This window comes from Microtus pennsylvanicus, chromosome 2 (genome assembly GCF_037038515.1).
Source record: "Microtus pennsylvanicus isolate mMicPen1 chromosome 2, mMicPen1.hap1, whole genome shotgun sequence".
Taxonomy (NCBI): Eukaryota; Metazoa; Chordata; class Mammalia; order Rodentia; family Cricetidae; genus Microtus; species Microtus pennsylvanicus.
Genome location: NC_134580.1, coordinates 67,438,769 through 67,460,125, shown reverse-complemented (window position 1 = coordinate 67,460,125; position 21,357 = coordinate 67,438,769). Strand labels below are relative to the sequence as shown.

Below are 21,357 nucleotides of genomic sequence, written 5' to 3'. Positions count from 1 at the left end.
ATCCAACACTATGACTCATTTAGAGGTCTTTTTATCTGGATTTGTCTTTATTGCATATCTGTAAATATTTTCTGACCAGAAGCACTTCCTAAAATGCTAAGCACTTCTTAAAAACTTAAGCTGAACCATAGCTAGGTCAAATATGGTAAATCACTGCTTGTTCTGCACAGTTTAAAACTTAAGCTATGTTATTGCTATTGTATATATGATACTACCTGCTCACTATGCACAGTCCAGCATTGTGGAGCTGCCTGCATCTCTGAGTCTCACACACCATCCCAGTTTCAGGCACACAGCTAGTACACATTGCCATGAAACAAGTTGCAACACATTGCCTACTAACCCTATTCAAATGCTCTGTAGTGGGGCCTTCTGTCTGAAAGAGCCAGAGGTCACACTGGCAGAACAACCCAGAAAGCTGGCATTTCAAAATGGCTGAGCTCTTTTCCTGCTAAGGCTGAATCAAGAAAACCTCTCTTAAAGAAGCTGCGGCACACTGCCAGAAAACAGCAAGAAGCTGTGTTAAACTGTGTATTTTATTTTTATCTAGAATTCATTTTCAAGCCCTCTCAGGTTTTATGTGGATTTATTTGGTCACATGGGTGCCCATTGTCACAAGGAGATCACTTGTTTGTCCTGCTACCCTCCCCAAAATAATCACATGGAAACTGTTTTTTTATCAAATTACTGCTTGGCCCATTAGCTCTAGCTTCTTATTGGCTAACTCTTACATCTTAATTTAACCCATTTCAATTAATCTGTATATCAAGATGAGGTCATGGCCTACCAGCAAAGTTTCAGCATATCTACCCTAGGCCGCAGATCAATGGTGTCTCCCTAATTCTTTCATTTTCCTAGCATTCAATTCTGTCTTCTCTACATACCTAAGTTATACCATATCAACAGGCCAAAGCACTTTCTTTATTCATTAACAAAGAAAAGTAACCAATAGACAGAAGTACCTCCCACACCAGGACTGACTAATTTATTTTAATGGCGTAGTTATTAATTATGGGTTGTCAATCAAAAATGCCAAAGTACTAGCTATAGGTTATTCCCTGTGTCAGAGAGGGAGGTCCCAGAAGATAAACAAGTTCTGCAGAGTCCTGATAGCTTGGTTGTTCCTAGAAATGAATGACAAGATCTTATGGCTAACCACAACACAGACCTTGGTTTTGATGTGTAAAGATATCAACTGGGCAGGGAGGGTCCTTGCTGTTGGAAATGTAAGCATATTTTGAGCTTGAATGCAGAGCCCATTTGCACATTGTACAGTTTTTCTGAATGTCATTATTTTTATAGACTGTTTCACTTAATTTTTTTCTTTTGATTAGTGATATCTGTACATATTGACAGTAGACATATAGCAGCATTTTTCTATTATTTATACAGTTAGCTTTTTTGGTATCTTTTGTAGCTTTGTGCCATAGCTTTTGAATTCAGTCTACTGGAGGAATAAAGTAGTCAATATATTGGAACACTTAAAGGTAGCGCAAGATATGTCAATACCTTTATAGGAAATCCTTGTCAAGTTTTAGCATCTTATCTTCTAATAATGTAGTTGCTTTGGCTCATATAGCCCAGGACACATTTTTAAATTAATTTAACTGCACAGTATTATGTTTAGTTTTGGGATATATTTTAAAGCAGATGTCATGGTTTTAAATGATTCGTGTATGACATACACATATGCAATGTGACCTTTACCAACCAGTATAGTTTTGAAGGCAAAAAGATTACTTGAATGTTCTCACAGGGATAGATCTTTATGACAGGAATGCTCAATTAATCATCCCAACAGACCCTGACCTTTAGCCTAATCTTATTAGTTTAAGGATAAGAGATCATATGCCACAAAGCAGGGTCAAAGTAGAAATACTGGACAGATGCAGGTTGTTGTGGTGCAGAATCATTGGTTGTTTCCATGAAACTCCCTCTAACTAACTGTATAAAAAGCTATGTCAGTTCAGTTCCTTCACAACTAATATCCTATTTTGAGCATCTGCAGAAGAGCAAAGGCAGGCACCACCATGGTAAAGTTTCTACTGCTGGCTTTGGCATTTGGTCTGACTCATGCTCATGCTAAGGTAAATTCATTTGTTCTGTGAATAGGTTTAATGTTCTTCAATAGCTTACTTCTGTGGATGTGTTGTCTAATTCAGTTTGTCCATGCAAGTCCATAATCATAAAATGACCTTTCTAAGTTTTACTCAGTTACCACTTTCCAGCCAGATTTCTCAAAGATGAAACAAATGAACTAAAAAAAAAGGGTTGAATTTGCAGAACATAGGATACCAAAATACGAGTAGTTCCAAAAAGTCTTATGTTTAAAATGCTATGTAAATTGAGTTATCTTATTACCCTTTATTAATCTTCATCTCTAGAAGCATAATTTTGAACTAATAAACTATTATTGATGTATATTTTTAATTATTTTACATATTTCCAAAGTTTGGGATCAGAGATGTTAGTATCTATTAACATTCCAATTGTATTTGTTGTTTGTCCAGCCTGAAGGAAAGTGGGTTACCATTGCCATCGCTTCGGACAATGTGGACAGGATAGCAGAAGGAGGACCTATGAGAGTCTACTTTCGAGAAATTACTTGTAATGAGGATTGTAGTCAAATGGAAATGACGTTTTATGTCAAGTAAGCTAATTATCAATGGTGTAACCTGAGCAGACCGTTTATGTTCCACATATTTTTATGTTGTTAAATTTACAGGAGAATGTTCAGTTTCTGATCATGAAACTGAAAATCTCATCTTCAGAAATGTGATTATGTTATTCCATGATGGGTTAGGTCTGGGCACCACATAAAAGTTAGAATCTGTCTCTAATTCTATGAGTGTTTTCTGAGAATCCTTGTGGCTAGAGGCCTGTGGTTGAATTTATGCCCTAATATTAGAATCATGAGACTCTAAGGACCTCACTTCTAGTAAGTCAAAAGTAGGTGTGAGCATTTGGGTCAAAGTCAAATAATGTTATATTATTTAGTCATAGTGTCATAAAAATTTCTTCCACACACAGGTCAGAAAAATCTAATTTGCAAATCCAAGTCTGTTGTTTTAAATCTTTCTCTCTATATATTGTTTTATTTGTTAATGAATAAAGAATAAATACCTTTTCTTTGATAGGGCAGAGTAGAGCTAGGTGGGAGAAAACTAAGCTGACTGCTAGAAAAAAAGAAGTCAGAGTGAAAAAAGATGCCATGTAGCCACCAGTGGGGGAACAAATAAGTTGCAAGTTGGAACCTTACCAGTAGGCCACAAGCCTTGTGGTAAAATATAAATTACTGAATGGGTTAATTCTACATGACAAAGCTAGCTAGCAATATGCTTAAGTGATTGGCCAAGCAATGATTTAAATAATATTGTTTCTGTGTGATTATATTGGGTCTGAGCTACTGGGAGCATGTCTCTGATGCTCTAGTTCAAAAATTTTCTTTCTGACATTCAGATGACAATGTTCAATGAAAGAGTGCATAGGACTGTAAGAACTTAAAATACTTAGAACCATTAATTTGTTCTGGTCACAGTTGTAATTTTAGGTTAATCATAAAAACATTTAAAACAAATTCATAAAATATTGTGCATATATTATTGTTGGTCTAGAAAGGGAGAATTAATATACTGAAAATCATACTCAGTGAATAGAGAAATTTGGACAAGGAAGAAAATAGAGTCTTCATAGCACTTGGAAAAATGCCACAAATAAAGTAATTCATATGTATGATAATAAACAGAGTGGTATTTTCTAAACAAGAATTTTGAAAAGTAAGGTAAACAGAGATTTGTCTGCTCTAGCTCTGAATGCTGTTCATAGATATTGAAGTATCTCAAGTTCTTTAAAACCTGAAGATATTTAATATGAGTTCACAAGATAAATACAATAAACCATGATTCCTCTGTTTGATTTTCAGTGCGAATAACCAATGTTCACAGACCAAAGTCACTGCGTATAAGCAAGAAGATGGCAACTACAGAACCCAGTGTAAGTATGGGATCTGGACACTTCCTCTATGAACAAAAGCATTGTGGGTGAGCACATACATATTGACACCTCAGCCACCCATAGGTACATGGGCCTAGAACAATTTTGGTTACTGGGAAAGTTATCAATTCTTCCAACCAACTGAGATATTCTAACAAAATGTCTCCAAATAGTTTCCTGCATGAAAATTTGTTTCTAGATAACATTCAGTGTTCTTTATTTCATACAGTATCTCAGATTGTTATTGGACAGGCCTGCCACTTCCTAATAGGTCTCTCAGTGGCCTCAAACATCTTTGCAAACTTCATGATTCAGGCTATCAAGTACTTATATTATAGAGATTATCTATCATCCTGGATTCATATTGAGTTTAAATTAACAGTGCTATTTTAAAGTTTCCTTTTCTTATATTTTGTAAAAATCATAACATTCAGATCGTTGGATGATAAAATTCACTTTTGAAAAGTTAGGGGAAAAGCTGTTTAAGAATTTCAAACTGACTACCTCAGTTTGAAAAACAATTGCTAAAATAATAGTAACACTATTCAACTGAATTATATACATCATAAATTTTTGTTTATTTTAAATGAAGAGAAGGTACATTCTTCTGGCCAAAAAAGTGCTTACATGGATATGAAAATCAGTCACATAATAGAAAATGACCAAATACTTAAATCCATTTATTTTCCTGTGGACCATTTTATCATTCAATCAGTGTCTGTAAGTGGAAATATCACACACACACACACACACACACACACACACACACATTCATGCACACACAACAGAAAGAGAGAAAGATAGTAAGAGAGACAAAGAGAGAGAAAGAAGGCATATGCACACAAAAACATACATAGAAAGATTAACTCACAAACAATATGAATGTCTGGTAAACTTAAAATATTCATTTTTACATTTTACATCTATAATCTTACAATAAGAAAACTGTTTTGCACATTTCTAATGAGTACAGTCTCTTTTTGCGTATGTAGCCATTTGCTCACCAGATCTTATTATGGTATGACACCAAAGTTAACTTTCAGGAAATTGACAAGTGGCCTTTTGGATCTGGTTGAAATGGGAAGGAATAACCAAAAGAGTGATTCCACAGATCTTGACACAAAGAATTCAGAAAAAAAAGGAAAGTGTATGTACCTAGGATGCACTACCCGTTTAAAGAGTGGAAATGATTGGTCACCACATTATGACGGGATATGTAAAATGAATGACTACAAGAATATCTTTGCCCACATGTGTCATGAGATAGTGACTCAGAGATGACCGCTAGAGTCAGGGTCAATATTAATGTTTTGTCAACAGGTGATGTCAAACAAGGTAGAAAAATGAATGACACTGAGTTTTGAAATGTGTCTTTATTGCAGTTGAAGGTGATCATGTATTTAAAGCTGTGTTTGCAACAGAAGACAACATAGTCCTTGCTGGTGATAATGTGGATAGAGCTGACCGGAGAACAAAATTGATTTTTGTTCTTGGTAAGAATGATAGTGAGTTCTCTGAAACATTAATGAAAGTATAACCCTGTAAATGAGAATTAAGACAGATTCACCCACCAAATACAGTATCATGGTATTTCCAAACTCCTTTCCACTAAATGACAGTCTGTTTTGTGGACTAACTTTTACATTATATTGCAATTCAAGTAGCATAGTCATTGAAGACTAGGGGAAATGGAAGAAGACTATTGGAAGAGTTTATTTTCATGTTTCCTTACTGGAAAGAATAGAGTAAATATTATTTTCCCAAAATTCAGACCATTTTAGATGTCATTTGATCAAGTGTGTACTAAATTAAAACACGAATTCTAAAATATAGATTTGGGAGAAATATGAAGGTTCCATTGACAGGCTCATGACTTTTCAGTGTTATGTTTTTGAAAGTGGATAAGACTTTGATGAGTGAATTCTCTAGAGAAGGTGCTTTTTAAAATTTTTTGATGTATCATGAGACCCTGAGAAGTGATGTCATACCAACATTTAAACTTTGTTTAAAGTGTCCATGGAACTTGTGAAAATTTTTATTGCCTGTATTGACTTACCAAGTGTAAATGAATTTGGAGCAGTTGGGATTTTTATTGTATATTGTGGTGGGATAATAAGGACACATTATAAATTCTTCATAATTCTACTGAACATGTCTCTGACATTGTCATTCATGCAATGTAGGAAAAGGTCAACCCTTGACTCCTGAGCAACATGAGAAACTTGAGGCGTATGCTGAGGAACATAACATTCCACCAGAAAACATTCGAGAAGTTCTGGCTACAGGTAACCTCAATGAATATTTTTATCCATAGCATTTATATATATTTATACATATATATCACTGTATATTCATAAATACATGTATATCACACACTGAGTCTTTCTGTCTGTCTATGTGTCTGTCAATGTGTCTATCTATCTATCTATCTATCTATCTATCTATCTATCTATCTATCCATCAACAATGTATCTACCAATCTAATCAGTAAGATCCCTGAATCAGATTATATTTAGCCATATGATATCTTTCAGTTGTTATTTCCAGCAACAATCCTTGGGGAGCTGTTCTCATATTCATATTCATATGAGAACGTTTATGTTCTTTTACAGATACTTGTCCTAAATGATGACCTTCTGTAGGTGAGTAGAAACAGGGGCCATGCCTAATCATCTTGAGATTTGGTTGGATTTGTCCATATTACATAAAAAATTAGAGATTACTATGTGACCAAAAGAAAAAATGAGTGTAAAATCTAGACAGGTTATTATTTTTTCTTTTAAAACTGAGGATCTTACTGTGACAAAATGAAGGATAGCATATTTTTAATTATAAAACAGTTTGAATGATATTTATCTTACTCAGAATTGCTAAATTTTTCAATTTATATTTCATCAAGAAACTGTGTCATGATATTTGAAAAATATTAGTTATTTATAATTGTGGCATATGATTTGTCACAGATAAGGTACTATCAGGTTTTTAGTATATTCCTTGAAATCTCTCAATATAAATTTTCATGTAAGGCTAAAAAATGTTATTATTTCCTGTCAATAGTGCTCCTATAGAATCCAAAGCACAAGATATTGGTAATTTCTAGGAAAGGAACTGTTCATGTACAATTCCTTCTCTACACTCTATATTGTTATATTTAATTTTGTACTCATACATTCACAAGGGTGAAAACTTTCTCGTCTGGTCAACCATGTTTAATTTTTACTTTTATGTCTACACAGATGACAACAAGGTGAGAATTATGCATCATATCCTCTTAACCATGGAAACAGTATCACATTTCATCGTTTCTTTCTAAATGAATTTTCTTCTTGCCTGTGAAATCAGGATACAACATTCCAAATTTCCGACTTACCTTTTTTCTCTTCTTATGATCTATGAGCTGTTCTTTTTTTGAATGATTAAATAAAATGTTTCAAGAAGCAATAAGGACTTTGTGAAAAGAATCTCATTTAAAAAACACATAAACATGCACTAGCTAATTAAAATCACCACTCTGTTGTAACAAATGATATCTGTATTACTAAAACTTATTGTAATAATTGGAAACTTTACAATTAGTGAAGAATGATGGGCAAGAACTCTGCAGAAGTGAATTGTATGCTGTGCTCTTATTTGCCTTCAGCTGAAAATTAGTTATTTGCAGATAAATGGTCATAATCCTTTAAAATATTTTACATAACAAACTCTTTATTTCTGCCTCCATGTTACACATTATTTTAAACAAAGGATGAAATATGTTTTCAATAGTTCATATGAGGAGATTATCTCTTGTTAATTGACTGGCTCCATATCTGGCAGAGGCAGGTGTATCTCTGGGAGTTCGAGGCTAGACAGGATCCAAGAACAGGCTCTAAAGCAACAAAAAAACCCTGCCTAGAAAAACAAAACAAAATCAAATAAACAGCAAAACATAAATTACACAAAAGAGAAGAAATGTTGATTTGAAGATAGAAAATAAGAAGAAAAAAATGTAACCAAGAAGACAGCCTGGTCTATAAAAGTGAGTTCCAGGACAGCCATGGCTATTACATGAAATTGCCTGAACACAAATCAGCAATTTCCCAACTCAAACAAGGATGTTTACAGGAAAGGCAACAGATATGCACATCAAAGAAAGTCCAGTGGAGCTGTAGGCACACCCTTCACACACTTTGAAACTTCTCTGTTGCAAGGTCACAGAGTTAGGAAAGGATCTTGATCTTGAACTTTCCTTAATAGTAAATCTCTGTGTGTATCACACTCAAACCAGAGGCCCTCAGAACTCATTGAAGCCAAAACAGAGCTATGGAATAAGGGAGACAGATAGAGGGGGGAGGGACGATTCCCTCAAGAAAATGAAAGCAAATCCCTACACAAACCCTGGAACACAGTAAAATCAGTCCTATGAGGAAATTTGTAGCTCTAATTGCCCACTTGTTAAAAAGACTTCTAACCGGGTAGTAGTGGTGCACACCTTTAATTCCAGCACTCGGCCTGTTCTCCAAGAGCTAGTTCCAGTACTGACTTAATAACTAGAGAGAGGTGCGCCCACCCACTGAGATGGCAGGGCTGATCTAATTGGAGCTCACCAAGGCCAGCTGGACTGGGACTGAACGAGCATGTGATCAAACCAGACTCTCTAATATGACTGACAATGAGGGCTGACTGAGAAGCCAAGGACAATGGCACTGGGTTTTGATTCTACTGCATGTACTGGCTTTGTGGGAGCCTAGTCTGTTTGGATGCTCACCTTCCTAGACCTGGATGGAGGGGGAAGGACCTTGGACTTCCCACAAGGCAGTGTACCCTGACTGCTCTTTGGACTGGAGCGGGGGAGGGAGGAGAGGGAGAGAAATGGGAGGAGGTGGAAATTTTTTATTAAAAAAAATAAATACACAGGAAAAACTAGAGAGAAACCCTGTCTTAAAAAATCATAATGAATAAACTATTACATAAATCATTAGATACATATGTAGATAGAAAAATAGGTGGATGGGTGGATGGGTAGATAGATAGATAGATAGATAGATAGATAGATAGATAGTCCAACACCCCATCTTCTGTCTTCTGAAGGTACCAAGCACTCTCAGAGGGGTCACAGAGGAAGGCAGGCAGGCAGCAATTCAGGCAATGTATGTGTGTGATATCAAGCAAGCCTATATGCAGTGCCCTCTTCCTTTATGATAGGGCAATGGCACTATTTAATTGGGGTAGGTCTCAGGATCACAAGAGCCCAAATATCTGCTATACTCCCTGTCATCAGAAGAGGGCACTAGATCTGGGGATCTAGTTTTTGTTTTTTGGAAATTCAAGAAATTCCATCTCTCCAGTTCGGATTCTTTCACTGTTCCTTCTGCATGCCTGCATTTAGTGAGAGAGTGGGCAACATTTCTCCCTCTTTCTCTGTGTGTCTGTGTCTATCACATCCTGGGTAGCCAGAGGGCCTGCTACCTCTGTCTGAGATGTAGCCGGCATCCCTGGGGCTAGGGGAAAGGGAGAGAGTGGGTCCCCTGGAGAGCCTTGGGCAGAGGCTCTGTGGATTCCCTGAAGGAGGCCTCACCCCCTCTGAGGAGCCCATGGAAGAGGGGGAAAGGGAAGGTCAACCATACAGTCCTGCCTGGCTTTTGCTTTGTTTTGTTTTGTTTTATTTTCAGGTACAGCTTTGACCAGGTCTGAATCCAGGACAGACTCCAAAGCTAGAGAGAAACCATGTCTCAGAAAGCAAAAAAATAAATAAACTAATAAATGAATGGACAGATGGATAGATGGATAGATAGATAGATAGATAGATAGATAGATAGATAGATAGATAGATAGATAGATAGATAGATGATAGACAGCCAGCAGAGAAACAGAGAGGCAGAGAGATGATAAAACACCTCAGAGATCAGGGAGGCCAAGGCAGGCAGATCACTGTGAATTTAAGGGTATCTAGTTCTGCAGATTGATATTCAGGACAGGCAAAGCAACAGAAAGAAACCCTGTTATGAAAAAAAAAAGTGTGTTTGGTGCATGCCTTTATTCCCAGCACTAGGAGGCAGGGGCAGAGACAGCCGGATCTCTGTGAGTCTGAGGCCAGTCTTGTCTACAAAGTGAGTTCCAGGGCATACAAAGATAAACAGAAAAACCCTATGTCAAAAAACCACAAATAAACATGAAGGCGAAGGCGGAAGTCACAAACGATCCCACACTAGTTTGGAATTATGATTAATAGAATGGTTATTTATTTAAGGGGGAAAAACTTACAGATCACCATCCCAGACAACAGCCCTCTGCGCAATCAGGAAGGGAGCCTAGTCGCCAGAAGTGGAGCAGGAAGTAAGAGAGAGTGAGGAGGGAAGTGGCCGCTTTTTTAAAGAGAGAGACCACGCCCCAATGGGCTGGTATCTCAGCGGCTATTGGCTGAAGGAGTGGAAAAACCTCCCACAACACCTCCCCCTTTTGTTTAAGTAAGAGAGTTCTAAACCTACTACGAAATTATATACAATAAGTACAAATATCCTATTCTAACTAGCTTAGGTCTCATATAATAAATAACTTGGCCAAGTCATGAGAGAAAAGTAACTACATTTATATAGTCTTCAGCCCCATCGAAGATCTGAGAAGGGAAATAATGTTACCTGGGTAATTAGGAAGTTCAGTAAAACAACTTCTAAAACATGCAACAAATCACAGAGACAACTAGCTACCAACTTTGGCTAAGGCCTAACATAACTGACATACCATTTTCAAAGGCAAGCAACTTTTCAAAACTATCTTACCCTGTCTTGGCAGGATATGACAGCCCTGTTTTATCCATTGATGCACACTCTGTATCTATGTCAGTGGTTGAGGTATGGGCATTTCTTTGCCCAAAGGCCAGTTCTGCCAAAAAGAAAGGCTCCAGGTGGAATGTCTTTGGTGCTCAACATTCTCTCGGGAATAGATCGGTGCTGCCAGGAGCAATTGTGTCTCACTATCACGAAACTCTGAGTTAGATTAAAGGCCATTTTCTACCGCTCTTTGAAGAGGTTGAAGATTATCTATCTATACTGAGTATAATCTCTATGTATCTAAAGAACCTGATTAGTCTAATTATAAATGACAAACTTAGAATACTATTGATCTATATAATTCTCAATACCTATCTAACTTAAAGACTAAGACAATAAACAACTGTGTAACAAATGAGGATAATGACCTCCAAATATAAACAATCTACAAATATACATTGCAATATGGTAAGTATATATCAATACACAAACAATATTTAAGTATCTTATTCAGAGGTAGAAATGTACACTGCAATATGGTAAATATATACTATATATATATCAATACATAAAAAATGTTTTAAACAGAGGTATAAACATGCATGCATACAGTAGTCAATATAATTTAACTTTGTATCAATATACAAGAATCGATACCAATATATTTGTCTAAAAACAGTAACTCACAATTACAAATCTATTATCCCATCATCCCTCTTTTTTTCGAAATGATCCCTGAGCTTATAAAATTCCTCCCCCAACCTCCCAACCCCTAAATGATGTCCCTAAACCCAGGGGCAAACTTTACTGGGAGAGGGGACATCGTCCTCTAGAATTACTTCCAGCTGTCATGGGAGCGATGATCTTTCTGGGGGATCCTGTGAAAACAAAATGATGGTTAAATTTCAAGATCAACGTCTTTTAAAATTGCAAATAGTCTCTGAGTATTTTGTGGAGGTCTGGCCAGAATGTTGTACAACATGTGCACCATTTCAGCTAACCAAGTTGGAACTGTCTTGTGCAGCTGGTACCCAAAACAGGTCTTGTAGTAGCGCTATCAATATCATGGCGTCATATCATCCAAGTGGAGTTGTTGTTGTGAGGCCCCATCTTCTTCCTGGAAACTTCAAATGTCACTTCAGGAAAAACTCATTGTTCATTGTGAAAAACTTAAACATTAATCATATAGACATATATATATTCAATGAAAGGCATGATAGATATATTCAATGAAAAGTATGATAGATATGAAAAAAAGTAAAGATGTTTTCTAAACTCATATTTCTTTTGTCCCATATCATGGCTCTTGACATGAGAGAGAAACTCCAGAAACTCTGGGTTTTTTTCTTACCAACAGGTTTGGATTTGGAGAGGGACTGAGCCATAGTCCAACTTCAAAACCAGCTCGATATATTTATAAATAAATGCACATTAATACATATTTAAATATAAGAGTAGAATAATTTTACTTATGAGACCTGTTTGATTTTCTTGTTGATTCTTATTGGGTTGTAAATAGTTTCCATCTGTCAGTATTCAAACATCCAGGGTCCCTTGAATTTTTTGAAGATGAGTGTTTTCCTTCAGAGGTAAGAGAACCTTGCCCCCATACTATATGTTTTTCTTACCACCTGTATGAATATCATCATTGTGGATGAGCTGTCATTTCTCTTTTCCAAGAGGTTTTTCCTCTTTAAATCGAAACTTTATTAATTTTGATGGTATCCACAATTTTTCTTCCCCTATGGAAACAAGAGCAAAACCTCTTCCCCAATGTAGCACATCTCCTGGCTTCCATTGAGAGGTCAGCACATCTTTGAAATAAATCGGTTGATTTAGTTCAGCAGACTTTTCCATTATCCAATGACTTTCTGCTGCTGTCGTTCCTTTCTCATTAGCGTTAAGAAAATTCAAGGTTAATAAAGCATTATGTAATCTATTTCTGGGGGTATTTTCAGTCCCTTTCTGTTTGTTCAGCATATCCTTTATAGTACGATTTGATCTTTCTATAACTGCCTGACCTGTAGGATTATTTGGTATACCTGTAATGTGTTTTATATTATAATAATCAAAAAAGCATTTCATTTTCTTAGATACATATGCTGGACCATTATCTGTCTTTATTTGCGCAGGTATACCCATGATGGCCATAACTTCCAATAAATGTGTGATTACTGAATCAGCCTTTTCTGAGCTCAGGGCAGTAGCCCATTGAAAACCTGAATACGTGTCTATGGTGTGGTGTACATATTTTAATTTACCAAATTCCATAAAGTGGAACACATCCATCTGCCAGATTTCGTTTCTCTTAGTACCCTTTAGGTTACTCCCTGCAGGCAACGGTGTTTGATTATAGAAAGAACAAGTAGGACATCTCTTTATAATGTCCTTAGCTTGTTGCCATGTAATGGAAAATTCTTTCTTTAGGCCTTTACTATTGACATGATGCTTTTTATGAAATTCTGAGGCCTGCAACACACTTCCAATTAATAATTGATCAATCTCAGTGTTGCTTTGTGTTAAAGGACCAGGCAGACCTGTATGGGACCGGATGTGTGTTATGTACATCAGACAAAGCCTGTTCCTGATTATGTCTTGTACCTGGATAAACAATGAAGTCAACTCTGTGTCATCTGGCATAAATTCAGTGGTTTCAATATGCAAGATAACTCTTTCTGCATATTGTGAATCTGTAACTATATTAAGAGGTTCTTTAAAATCCCTTAGCACCATAAGAATAGCATATAATTCTGCCTTCTGGATAGAATTATAAGGGCTTTTTTCCACCTTACTCAATTTATCTGACTTGTAACCTGCCTTCCCTGATTTATTTGCATCAGTATAGAACGTACGGGCTCCAGTTATTGGAGCATCACATACAATTCTAGGAAGAATCCCAGAAGTTCTTCTTATGAGGTTAAGTCTGCCACTTTTAGGATAGTTGCTATTAATTTCTCCCAAAAAATTAGCACAAACTCTTTGCCATGGTTCATTGTCTTCCCATAACTTTTTTATTTCCTCAGTAGTAAAAGGCACTATAATTTCTGCAGGGTCTATACCTGCTAGTTGATGAAGTCTCAGCTTACCTTTTATAATTAATTCAGAGACTTTTTCCACATAAGTTTTAAATTTTTTACTTGGTTTATTAGGAAAAATATCCACTCTAAAATAATATCTTCTCTCTGCATTAAAATTCCTGTTGGAGAAATTCTGGAAGGCAATATGACTAGGATGCAGCTAAGATTTGGGTTCACCCTATCCACATGTGCCTCCTGTAATTTTTCCTCAATCATTGTCAGTTCCTTTTCTGCTTCAGCTGTCAGTTTTCTTGGACTATTCAAATCTTTCTCGTCATCTAAGGTTTTGTTTAAATGAACTATTAGATCAGGTGTTATCCCAACAGCTGGTCATAGACTGGAAATGTCTCCTAACATTCTTTGAAAGTCATTAAGAGTCTGTCACCGGTCTCTCCTAATTTGTGCCTTTTGCGTTTTAATTTTCTCTAATCCTATTCTGTAACTTAGGTAATTAATAGAATTTCCTCTTTGAATCTTCTCAGGGGCAATTTGTAATCCCCACCTAGGCAAGACTTTCTTTACTTCTTCAAACATCCTTTCTAAAGTATCTTTCTTTGTTTGAACCAGACAACAAAGTATCATCCATGTAATGATAAATTATGGACATGGGAAATTGCTTACGAATTATTTCAAATAGCTTACTTACAAAATATTGGCACAATGTGGGACTATTGAGCATCCCCTGTGGGAGGATAGTCCATTGATATCTCCTAGTAGGCTGAGAATTATTATAAGTAGGCACTGTGAAGGTGAATTTTTCTCTATCCTTTTCTTGTAACGGTATAGTGAAAAAAACAATCTTTCAAATCAGTAACTATAAGAGGCCATCCTTTTGGCATAGAGAAGGCAAAGAAATTCCAGATTGTAGTGGGCCCATAGGTTGAATTACCTTGTTGACAGCTCTTAGATCTGTCACCATTCTCCATTTACCAGATTTCTTTTTTACATCAAACACAGGAGAATTCCAAGGGCTGGTTGATTCTTCAATATGGTGAGCATCTAGTTGCTCTTGCACCAGCTGTTCCAATTCCTGTAATTTATCTTTAGCTAGAGGCCACTGTTTGATCCATATTGGCTTCTCAGTTAGCCATTTTAAAGGTAGGGCTGTTGGTACCAATAAAAGTTTGCTATTTGCTGTATGTTCTTGTACAGCCTGAATGGCTGGTGACCTTTATCCATAATACCTCATCATATCCTTCCCAGAATTATGAGTTCCTGGGACTACAGGAATGTTAATCTGGGTATTCCATTGCTGTAGCAGGTCATGGCCCCATAAATTTATGGCAATATTGGCTATATATGTCCTTAGTCTTCCTATTTGCCCTTCAGGTCCTATGTGTTCAACCCATCTTGTGCTTTGTTTTACACGAGATAGGGTTTCAATTCCCAGGAACTGAACTTCTACCTCTTGAAGAGGCCAATTCAGATGCCAAGATTCTGGAGTAATGATACTTATATTTGCACCTGTGTCTAATAAGCCTTCAATAAAAGTGCCATTTATACAGACTCTTAGCTTTGGTCTTTGATTGTTAATAGAAGTCTGCCAAAATATACGTTTACTCTGTCCTACTGAGTTTTTGACTCATCCTCCAGGCATAATTCATCATTTAGACCAGTATTACTTTTCACAGCAGAAATTGGAGCTTTTAATTTCTTTGGTGAGGCACGTTCTCCACGGTGACTGGGAATGACTGGGCCACTGTTGGCTTGGGGGTCTGCGAGAGGCCCCTCAAGGAGTTTCCCGATGGTATCTGGTTGCCTTGTCTGTCTGTTGTTGACCTGCATTCGTTGGGCCAATGTCAGCCTTTACCATATCTCCTACATATACCTGAAGGCCAAGGTCTCCTATTTTTGTCATTCCCAGAGGAGATATTATTCCTAGAAATTCTTTGCCTGCAATCCCTTTTCAGATGTCCTAATTTACCACAATTAAAACAAGTTTGATGTCTCCTCATTGCTTTACAAATCACTTCTCCTACCCAAGATTCATCATTATAGCTAAACGTCTCAACCATTCATCCATAGGTGCTGATCTAGACCTTAAAGGCCCAATTATCTTTTTGCAATCTATGTTTGCATTTTCGAAAGCTAGAGATTCAAGAAGTATTCGTCTAGCTTCTGGGTCTGTTACCCCTATATCCAGAGCCTTAATTAATCTTTGCAAAAAGTCAATAAAGGGTTCTCTCTGTCCCTGCCTAATCCTGGTATATGATTCAACCCTTTTTGCTGGATCTTGTATCCTATTCCAAGCATTTAAAGCTGCTTGGTGACATAGACACAGTACTTCATCGTCATAAAGAGCTTGGACCTGTGGAACAGCATATTCTCCTGCACCAAGAATTTGATCTTGGAAAACCTCCACAACTTTTACTCTTCCTTGCTGTTCCATATGTTTGGATTCTTCTCTGAAATAGATTCCAAACATCAAGGAAGGTCCGTCATCTAAAACTGCAGACACTAACTGATGGACATCATGGGGGGTAGCTCTAGCATTAGAAGCCCAAGTCCTTATTTCCTTAACATATACAGAGTGCAAGCCAAAATTAACAATGGCTTGCTTAATTTCTTTTAGATCATTCATTGCTATTGGCGTCCATCTAGCTTCTCTGACTCCCTTTGAGCCTTTAGAAGTTGACACTTTGTCAGAATAAATTACAGGGTATGTCACTAAAACCCTGAGTAAGACAGTTCTAGTTCTAATAGCTGGTGGTGGCATTGTATCCTGTTCTTGTGCCTTCTTACTCTGTTCACCAGCTCCAATAATTTCTTCAATCATTTCAAGTCTTTTTATTATTGTCTCTTTTGAATCCTGAATCTCCTGACCTGCATGAGTTTCTAGTAAAGATTTATGGTTCGTAGGAGTGCCATCATCTTCCTAAATGTTAGAATATTCAAAAGAATACTGAAACCTTGTAACCAGTAAATTAAGTTATCCCATAGTCATATAAACCTTGCATGATATAAACCATTGTATTAGTAAACAAAACAGTAAAATTTGTGTTATAAACGAAAACTGCCATATTACCTATTATCCAGCAGATGCCGCTGTCGCAATTTGCGATGAAAAAGGGGTCCTGTTTCAGTGTCCGCCTAGTATTTGTTAAAAACTGGGAAATCCAAGTTGCTCAACAAAGTAAATGTAATTAAATCAATTCCGTAATGGATCCATAAACCGAGAATCCAGGGGTAGAGAAGAGTAACCCAGAAGCCGTGTATGCCTCCATGTGACAGAGTCGCCCCGAGGGGTTGTAGCTTTTGGCAACCGGCAACCACGTGCTCTGGTTCACAACACTTAAGAGCTGCGTTTGCAAGGGAGATTTAAAAACAACTCAGAAAAGAGAAAACCACGTGGGCAGAGACTACGTGGGTCTGTGGAGTTTAAATCCACGTGGGGAGGCAAACAATAGGGTGTGTGGGGACTTGAAGGCAATCTGAGGTGTCTAAAGGGAAAATATAAAGAACTGCAGCAAGAAAAGCCACTGCGTGATAATTCATATTAAACTGCTGGCTCCACACACAAGGCACAGGCCGCAAGGCACAGGCTGCGGCTGAGGGAGGGAGGGCTCGTGCCAAGACGAACTGGTGGCAGGCAGCCGAGCAGGGGAAGAAGGGGTCCTAAAACCAAACATTCAGGCTCCAGATGATGAAGGTGTAAATCACAAACAATCCCACACCAGTTTGGAATTATGATTAATAGGGTGGTATTTATTTAAAGGGGAAGAAACTTACAGATCACCGTCCCAGACAACAGCCCTCTGTGCAATCAGGAAGGGAGTCTAGTCACCGGAAGTGGAGCAGGAAGCAAAGAGAGAGCAAGGAGGGAAGTGGCCGCTTTTTCAAAGAGAGAGACTATGTCCCAATAGGCTGGTATCTTAGTGGCTATTGGCTGGAGGAGTGGAAGGACCTCCGGAAACAGCTCTACAAACTTCCAAAGGAGGGAATCTCTCATTAACTGCTATCTAAAATGCATCATTTAAGTCGGAAATTGGAGATGAAACATGGGAGTAGATTTGATCATATTTTACTGTAAACATGATACCCCCTAGCATCAGCTGACTCTCCATGTTTCTGATGCTACTCCTCCTGGCTTTAGGTAAGAGGAATCCATTGTCATTAGGAGAAAACTGTTATAAGGGAGAACAATCCTATACAAATTGTCTCAAGGTGTAAGCAGCAAAGCAGTCCCTTGAAGATATGAAACAGAGAATGACACTTGGAGAGTATTAAGTTTTCTTTTCATAGTAAACCAGGGGTGGTGATCAGATGTGGAGAGCATTTGCACTTAAAGTTCACAGTGTGGAGGCTTACTCCAGAAGGTTGAAGTCCATCCTTGGGTGAAGTTTAGTGTTGCTAAGGCTTTCTGATAAGAATTCCCTCAAACCATGATTTGGGTTACATTTAGAAATACAGCAGCGGGCAGAGATTGTCAGTGGAACTGATCCCAGACCACATTAAGGCAATGAATTCTCCACACCCCATACCTTATGAGCTGTGGATATCTGCAGCAGATGGGTAGGCAGAGGAGGAGGCACGGAATTAGTGGCACAAGAATTTTCAGTGTATGAAATATTGTCACTTTATTGTAAAATATCAAAGTTCAAGAATTTATGGTTGCTTTGGGAAGAGTTTCTGTGGGCATCCTGATAGAAGGGGTTAGAGCACAGTTTTGGCAATAATTGTAAGAAGTATTATATATTTTATGAGAAATACATTAGTGTAAATCATCATTTTCAAAAGTGAAACATGAATCACTACCCAAAGAATTGGACTTTGGAGCAAGAAATTCTGATTTAATATCACTATTGATACTGTGTATGTAAATGCCATTTCTCAGAAGCATAAAACTCTGAGTATAAAATATTAGTTAGTGTAAGCAGTATAATATATATATTTCAAGCTGTGCTAGTTTCATTAATCATATATTTTAAGAATTTTAAGCTTATTTTTATGAGGTATTGCATCCCATGTGGCATTGATATGCAGGCCTAATTTATGGCTTGGCAAGTGAATTATCCCAGACTCTTTTATGTTCTTGATGTATTGATTTTCAGTTGTAAGAGATCATTTTAGATTGTATGTCTTTACTCACAGTGATTTATCCTCAGAATCCCACAGACTATGGAGCAAGCTGATGCCGCCTAGGAGCACTTCCTGTGGGCTATAAATAGCGCTGTTAACTGGAATTCTCTGCCCAAGTAGGAAAGCATATTTAGCAAGTTGAGAGGAATAACTTCCATCCAGGATCTAATTAGTTGTTGAATCGGTGCCATACAATGTATTTTCATTACAATATGTATACACATAATCTTGTCGCACATTGTATTTTTATAACTAGACAACGAAGCATAATGTCAAAGAAAGAGACCAAAGACTCCTGGGTGTTCCCAAGATGCATTCCTCTGCAATCCACAACATGCACTGCTCTCCTTCTTTATCCTTAATATTTCTGTTCACATCTCCAACCTATTTTTTAATTGTCTCTATATATTTCTTATTAGTTTCTTGTATGGAATCAATAACAGGGCTGTTTTCACACCAGGTTCTTGAAATATACAATTCTCACTTGAACCTGACTATCAATGTAGTTCCACAATGAAGACAGGATGATGTTTATTCTGAGTGAAACTTTTGGTGTGTTGTGAAAATTGCATCCCGTGTCCTATCTTCACACACTACGCACTGTTGAAATTACAGCCTTTAACCAGTGAAACCTATGGACTGTGTGTAGAAGGTTTCACAGTATTAGAGTAAGAAAATAAAGCCTTTACATTTTCAAGGTGTAGATATTGTTTCCTAATGTTATCAATTCAGTTTCAGAGAATTCATTCTACTCTCATGGAATTCTCTATGTTGACTCTGAATTATACATGAGTGCTTTGTTTCCTAGCTACATGACTACCTTTTTTCATAATGTTAGGAATTTCATTAATATCTATCAAACTTTTATCTGCTTATAAATAGATTTAAATATAAAACGGAACATCTGTATATACAGATGGAATTAAAATAAATCATATTAACATATTAATAATAATCTTTTTGTTTAACGAAAGATACATGGGTTTGCCATATAAATGGCATTCCTCTTGCATTTAGATTATTTTGAATTTGTCCTCATGAAGATGGAACCCAAACAATATATAAATTTGTAATGTTTTTGGCTTTCCTGCATCAACAACAAATTAGGGTAAATGAGATTTGTAATCCTACTTAATTCATACAGAGTGTATATAGAAAAATTCTTTAATAGTCAAAATTGATTTTTTTCTTTTATTTATTATGAATACAATATTCTGTTTGTGTGTATGCTAGCAGACCAGAAGAGGGCACCAGGCCCCATTACAGATGGTTGTGAGCCACCATGTGGTTGCTGGGAATTGAACTCAGGACCTTTGGAAGAGCAGGCAATGCTCTTAACCTCTGAGCCATCTCTCCAGCCCCTTGATTTTTAGGAAGTAATCTGAACCTAACAAACAAATCTAGAGTTTATATGCAATATCTGTGTTTATATGTGAAAATGCCACATCTTTATTCTTATACAATTAAAACTCAAATTTCTATATTGAGTAGTAAAAAGGAGTTTTCTAAAAATTTTCATTATGTTTTACATTAATAAATTTGGATGTACATCATTAATATGTGAAAACCTTATAAAAACACTACCTGGCAGTATATGCATGTCATCCCTGTTCTCACAAAGCTGACACCATGGGAAGATTAGAAGTTTGAAGTCAGCATAGACAACCATGCAAGTCCTGTGCCACTCATGGTTGTATGAAATGAATGAAACAACAACAGAAAGTACTGATGACACAGCCACTCTAGCTCTGCTGACAAGGGTTGCCCTCTGATACACACACACACACAGGTATATACCTATACACCTTTAAGTATATGTGATAAGTATAAGTGTATATATGTGCATATACCTGTATGTATACATACACACATATACATACAGATACACACAGAGGCATATACCTGTACACCTTTAAGTATATGTATATATATTTGCATATACCTATATGTATACATACACACACATATATATATACAGACACACACACACACACACACACACACACACACACACACACACACATATTTGCTTCTATATTCATTCATGAGGGTTTGAACTTGTATCCCAGATATTTCTCCTGGAGTCATTTCTGAATACCAGTTTAAATAAACTACTTTGCTGATTGATCAGACATGAATATGCAAATCTTGCACCACTTTTTCTCAACTGAAAAGTGGTTAGAATCAATAATACTAGTGTTATTGATATTGCAAAATCAAAGAAAATTAATGGGCATATTTCTTGCAGAAAGCCTGTGTTAATGATTTTTGCCATGCCTCCACCTTCCAGCTCGGTGGGGAGGTGGAACCTCCGCCTCTCCCCTGTTGCTGTGACCTGCGTCTGAGCGCGGCTGGAAAATGGCAGTAAATTGCAGTAAGAATGCAGCATCCCCGCTCAGCAGGAAGTAGCCAGACAGATTGACAACGCCCAAATTTCCTATAAGATAATTTAAGCGGGG

The 21,357-nt window shown here is 37.0% G+C and overlaps 1 protein-coding gene across 1 annotated transcript; it reads left to right on the top strand.

Moving 5' to 3' along the window:
* Positions 1–2,030: 2,030 nt before the first annotated feature.
* LOC142844243 (odorant-binding protein-like) lies at positions 2,031–21,266 on the top strand. The gene is made up of 7 exons (XM_075962565.1): positions 2,031–2,087; positions 2,511–2,650; positions 3,923–3,993; positions 5,376–5,486; positions 6,177–6,278; positions 7,230–7,240; positions 21,189–21,266. The coding sequence occupies exons 1-7, from the start codon at positions 2,031–2,033 to the stop codon at positions 21,264–21,266; spliced, it is 570 nt and encodes a 189-aa protein (XP_075818680.1).
* Positions 21,267–21,357: the final 91 nt, after the last annotated feature.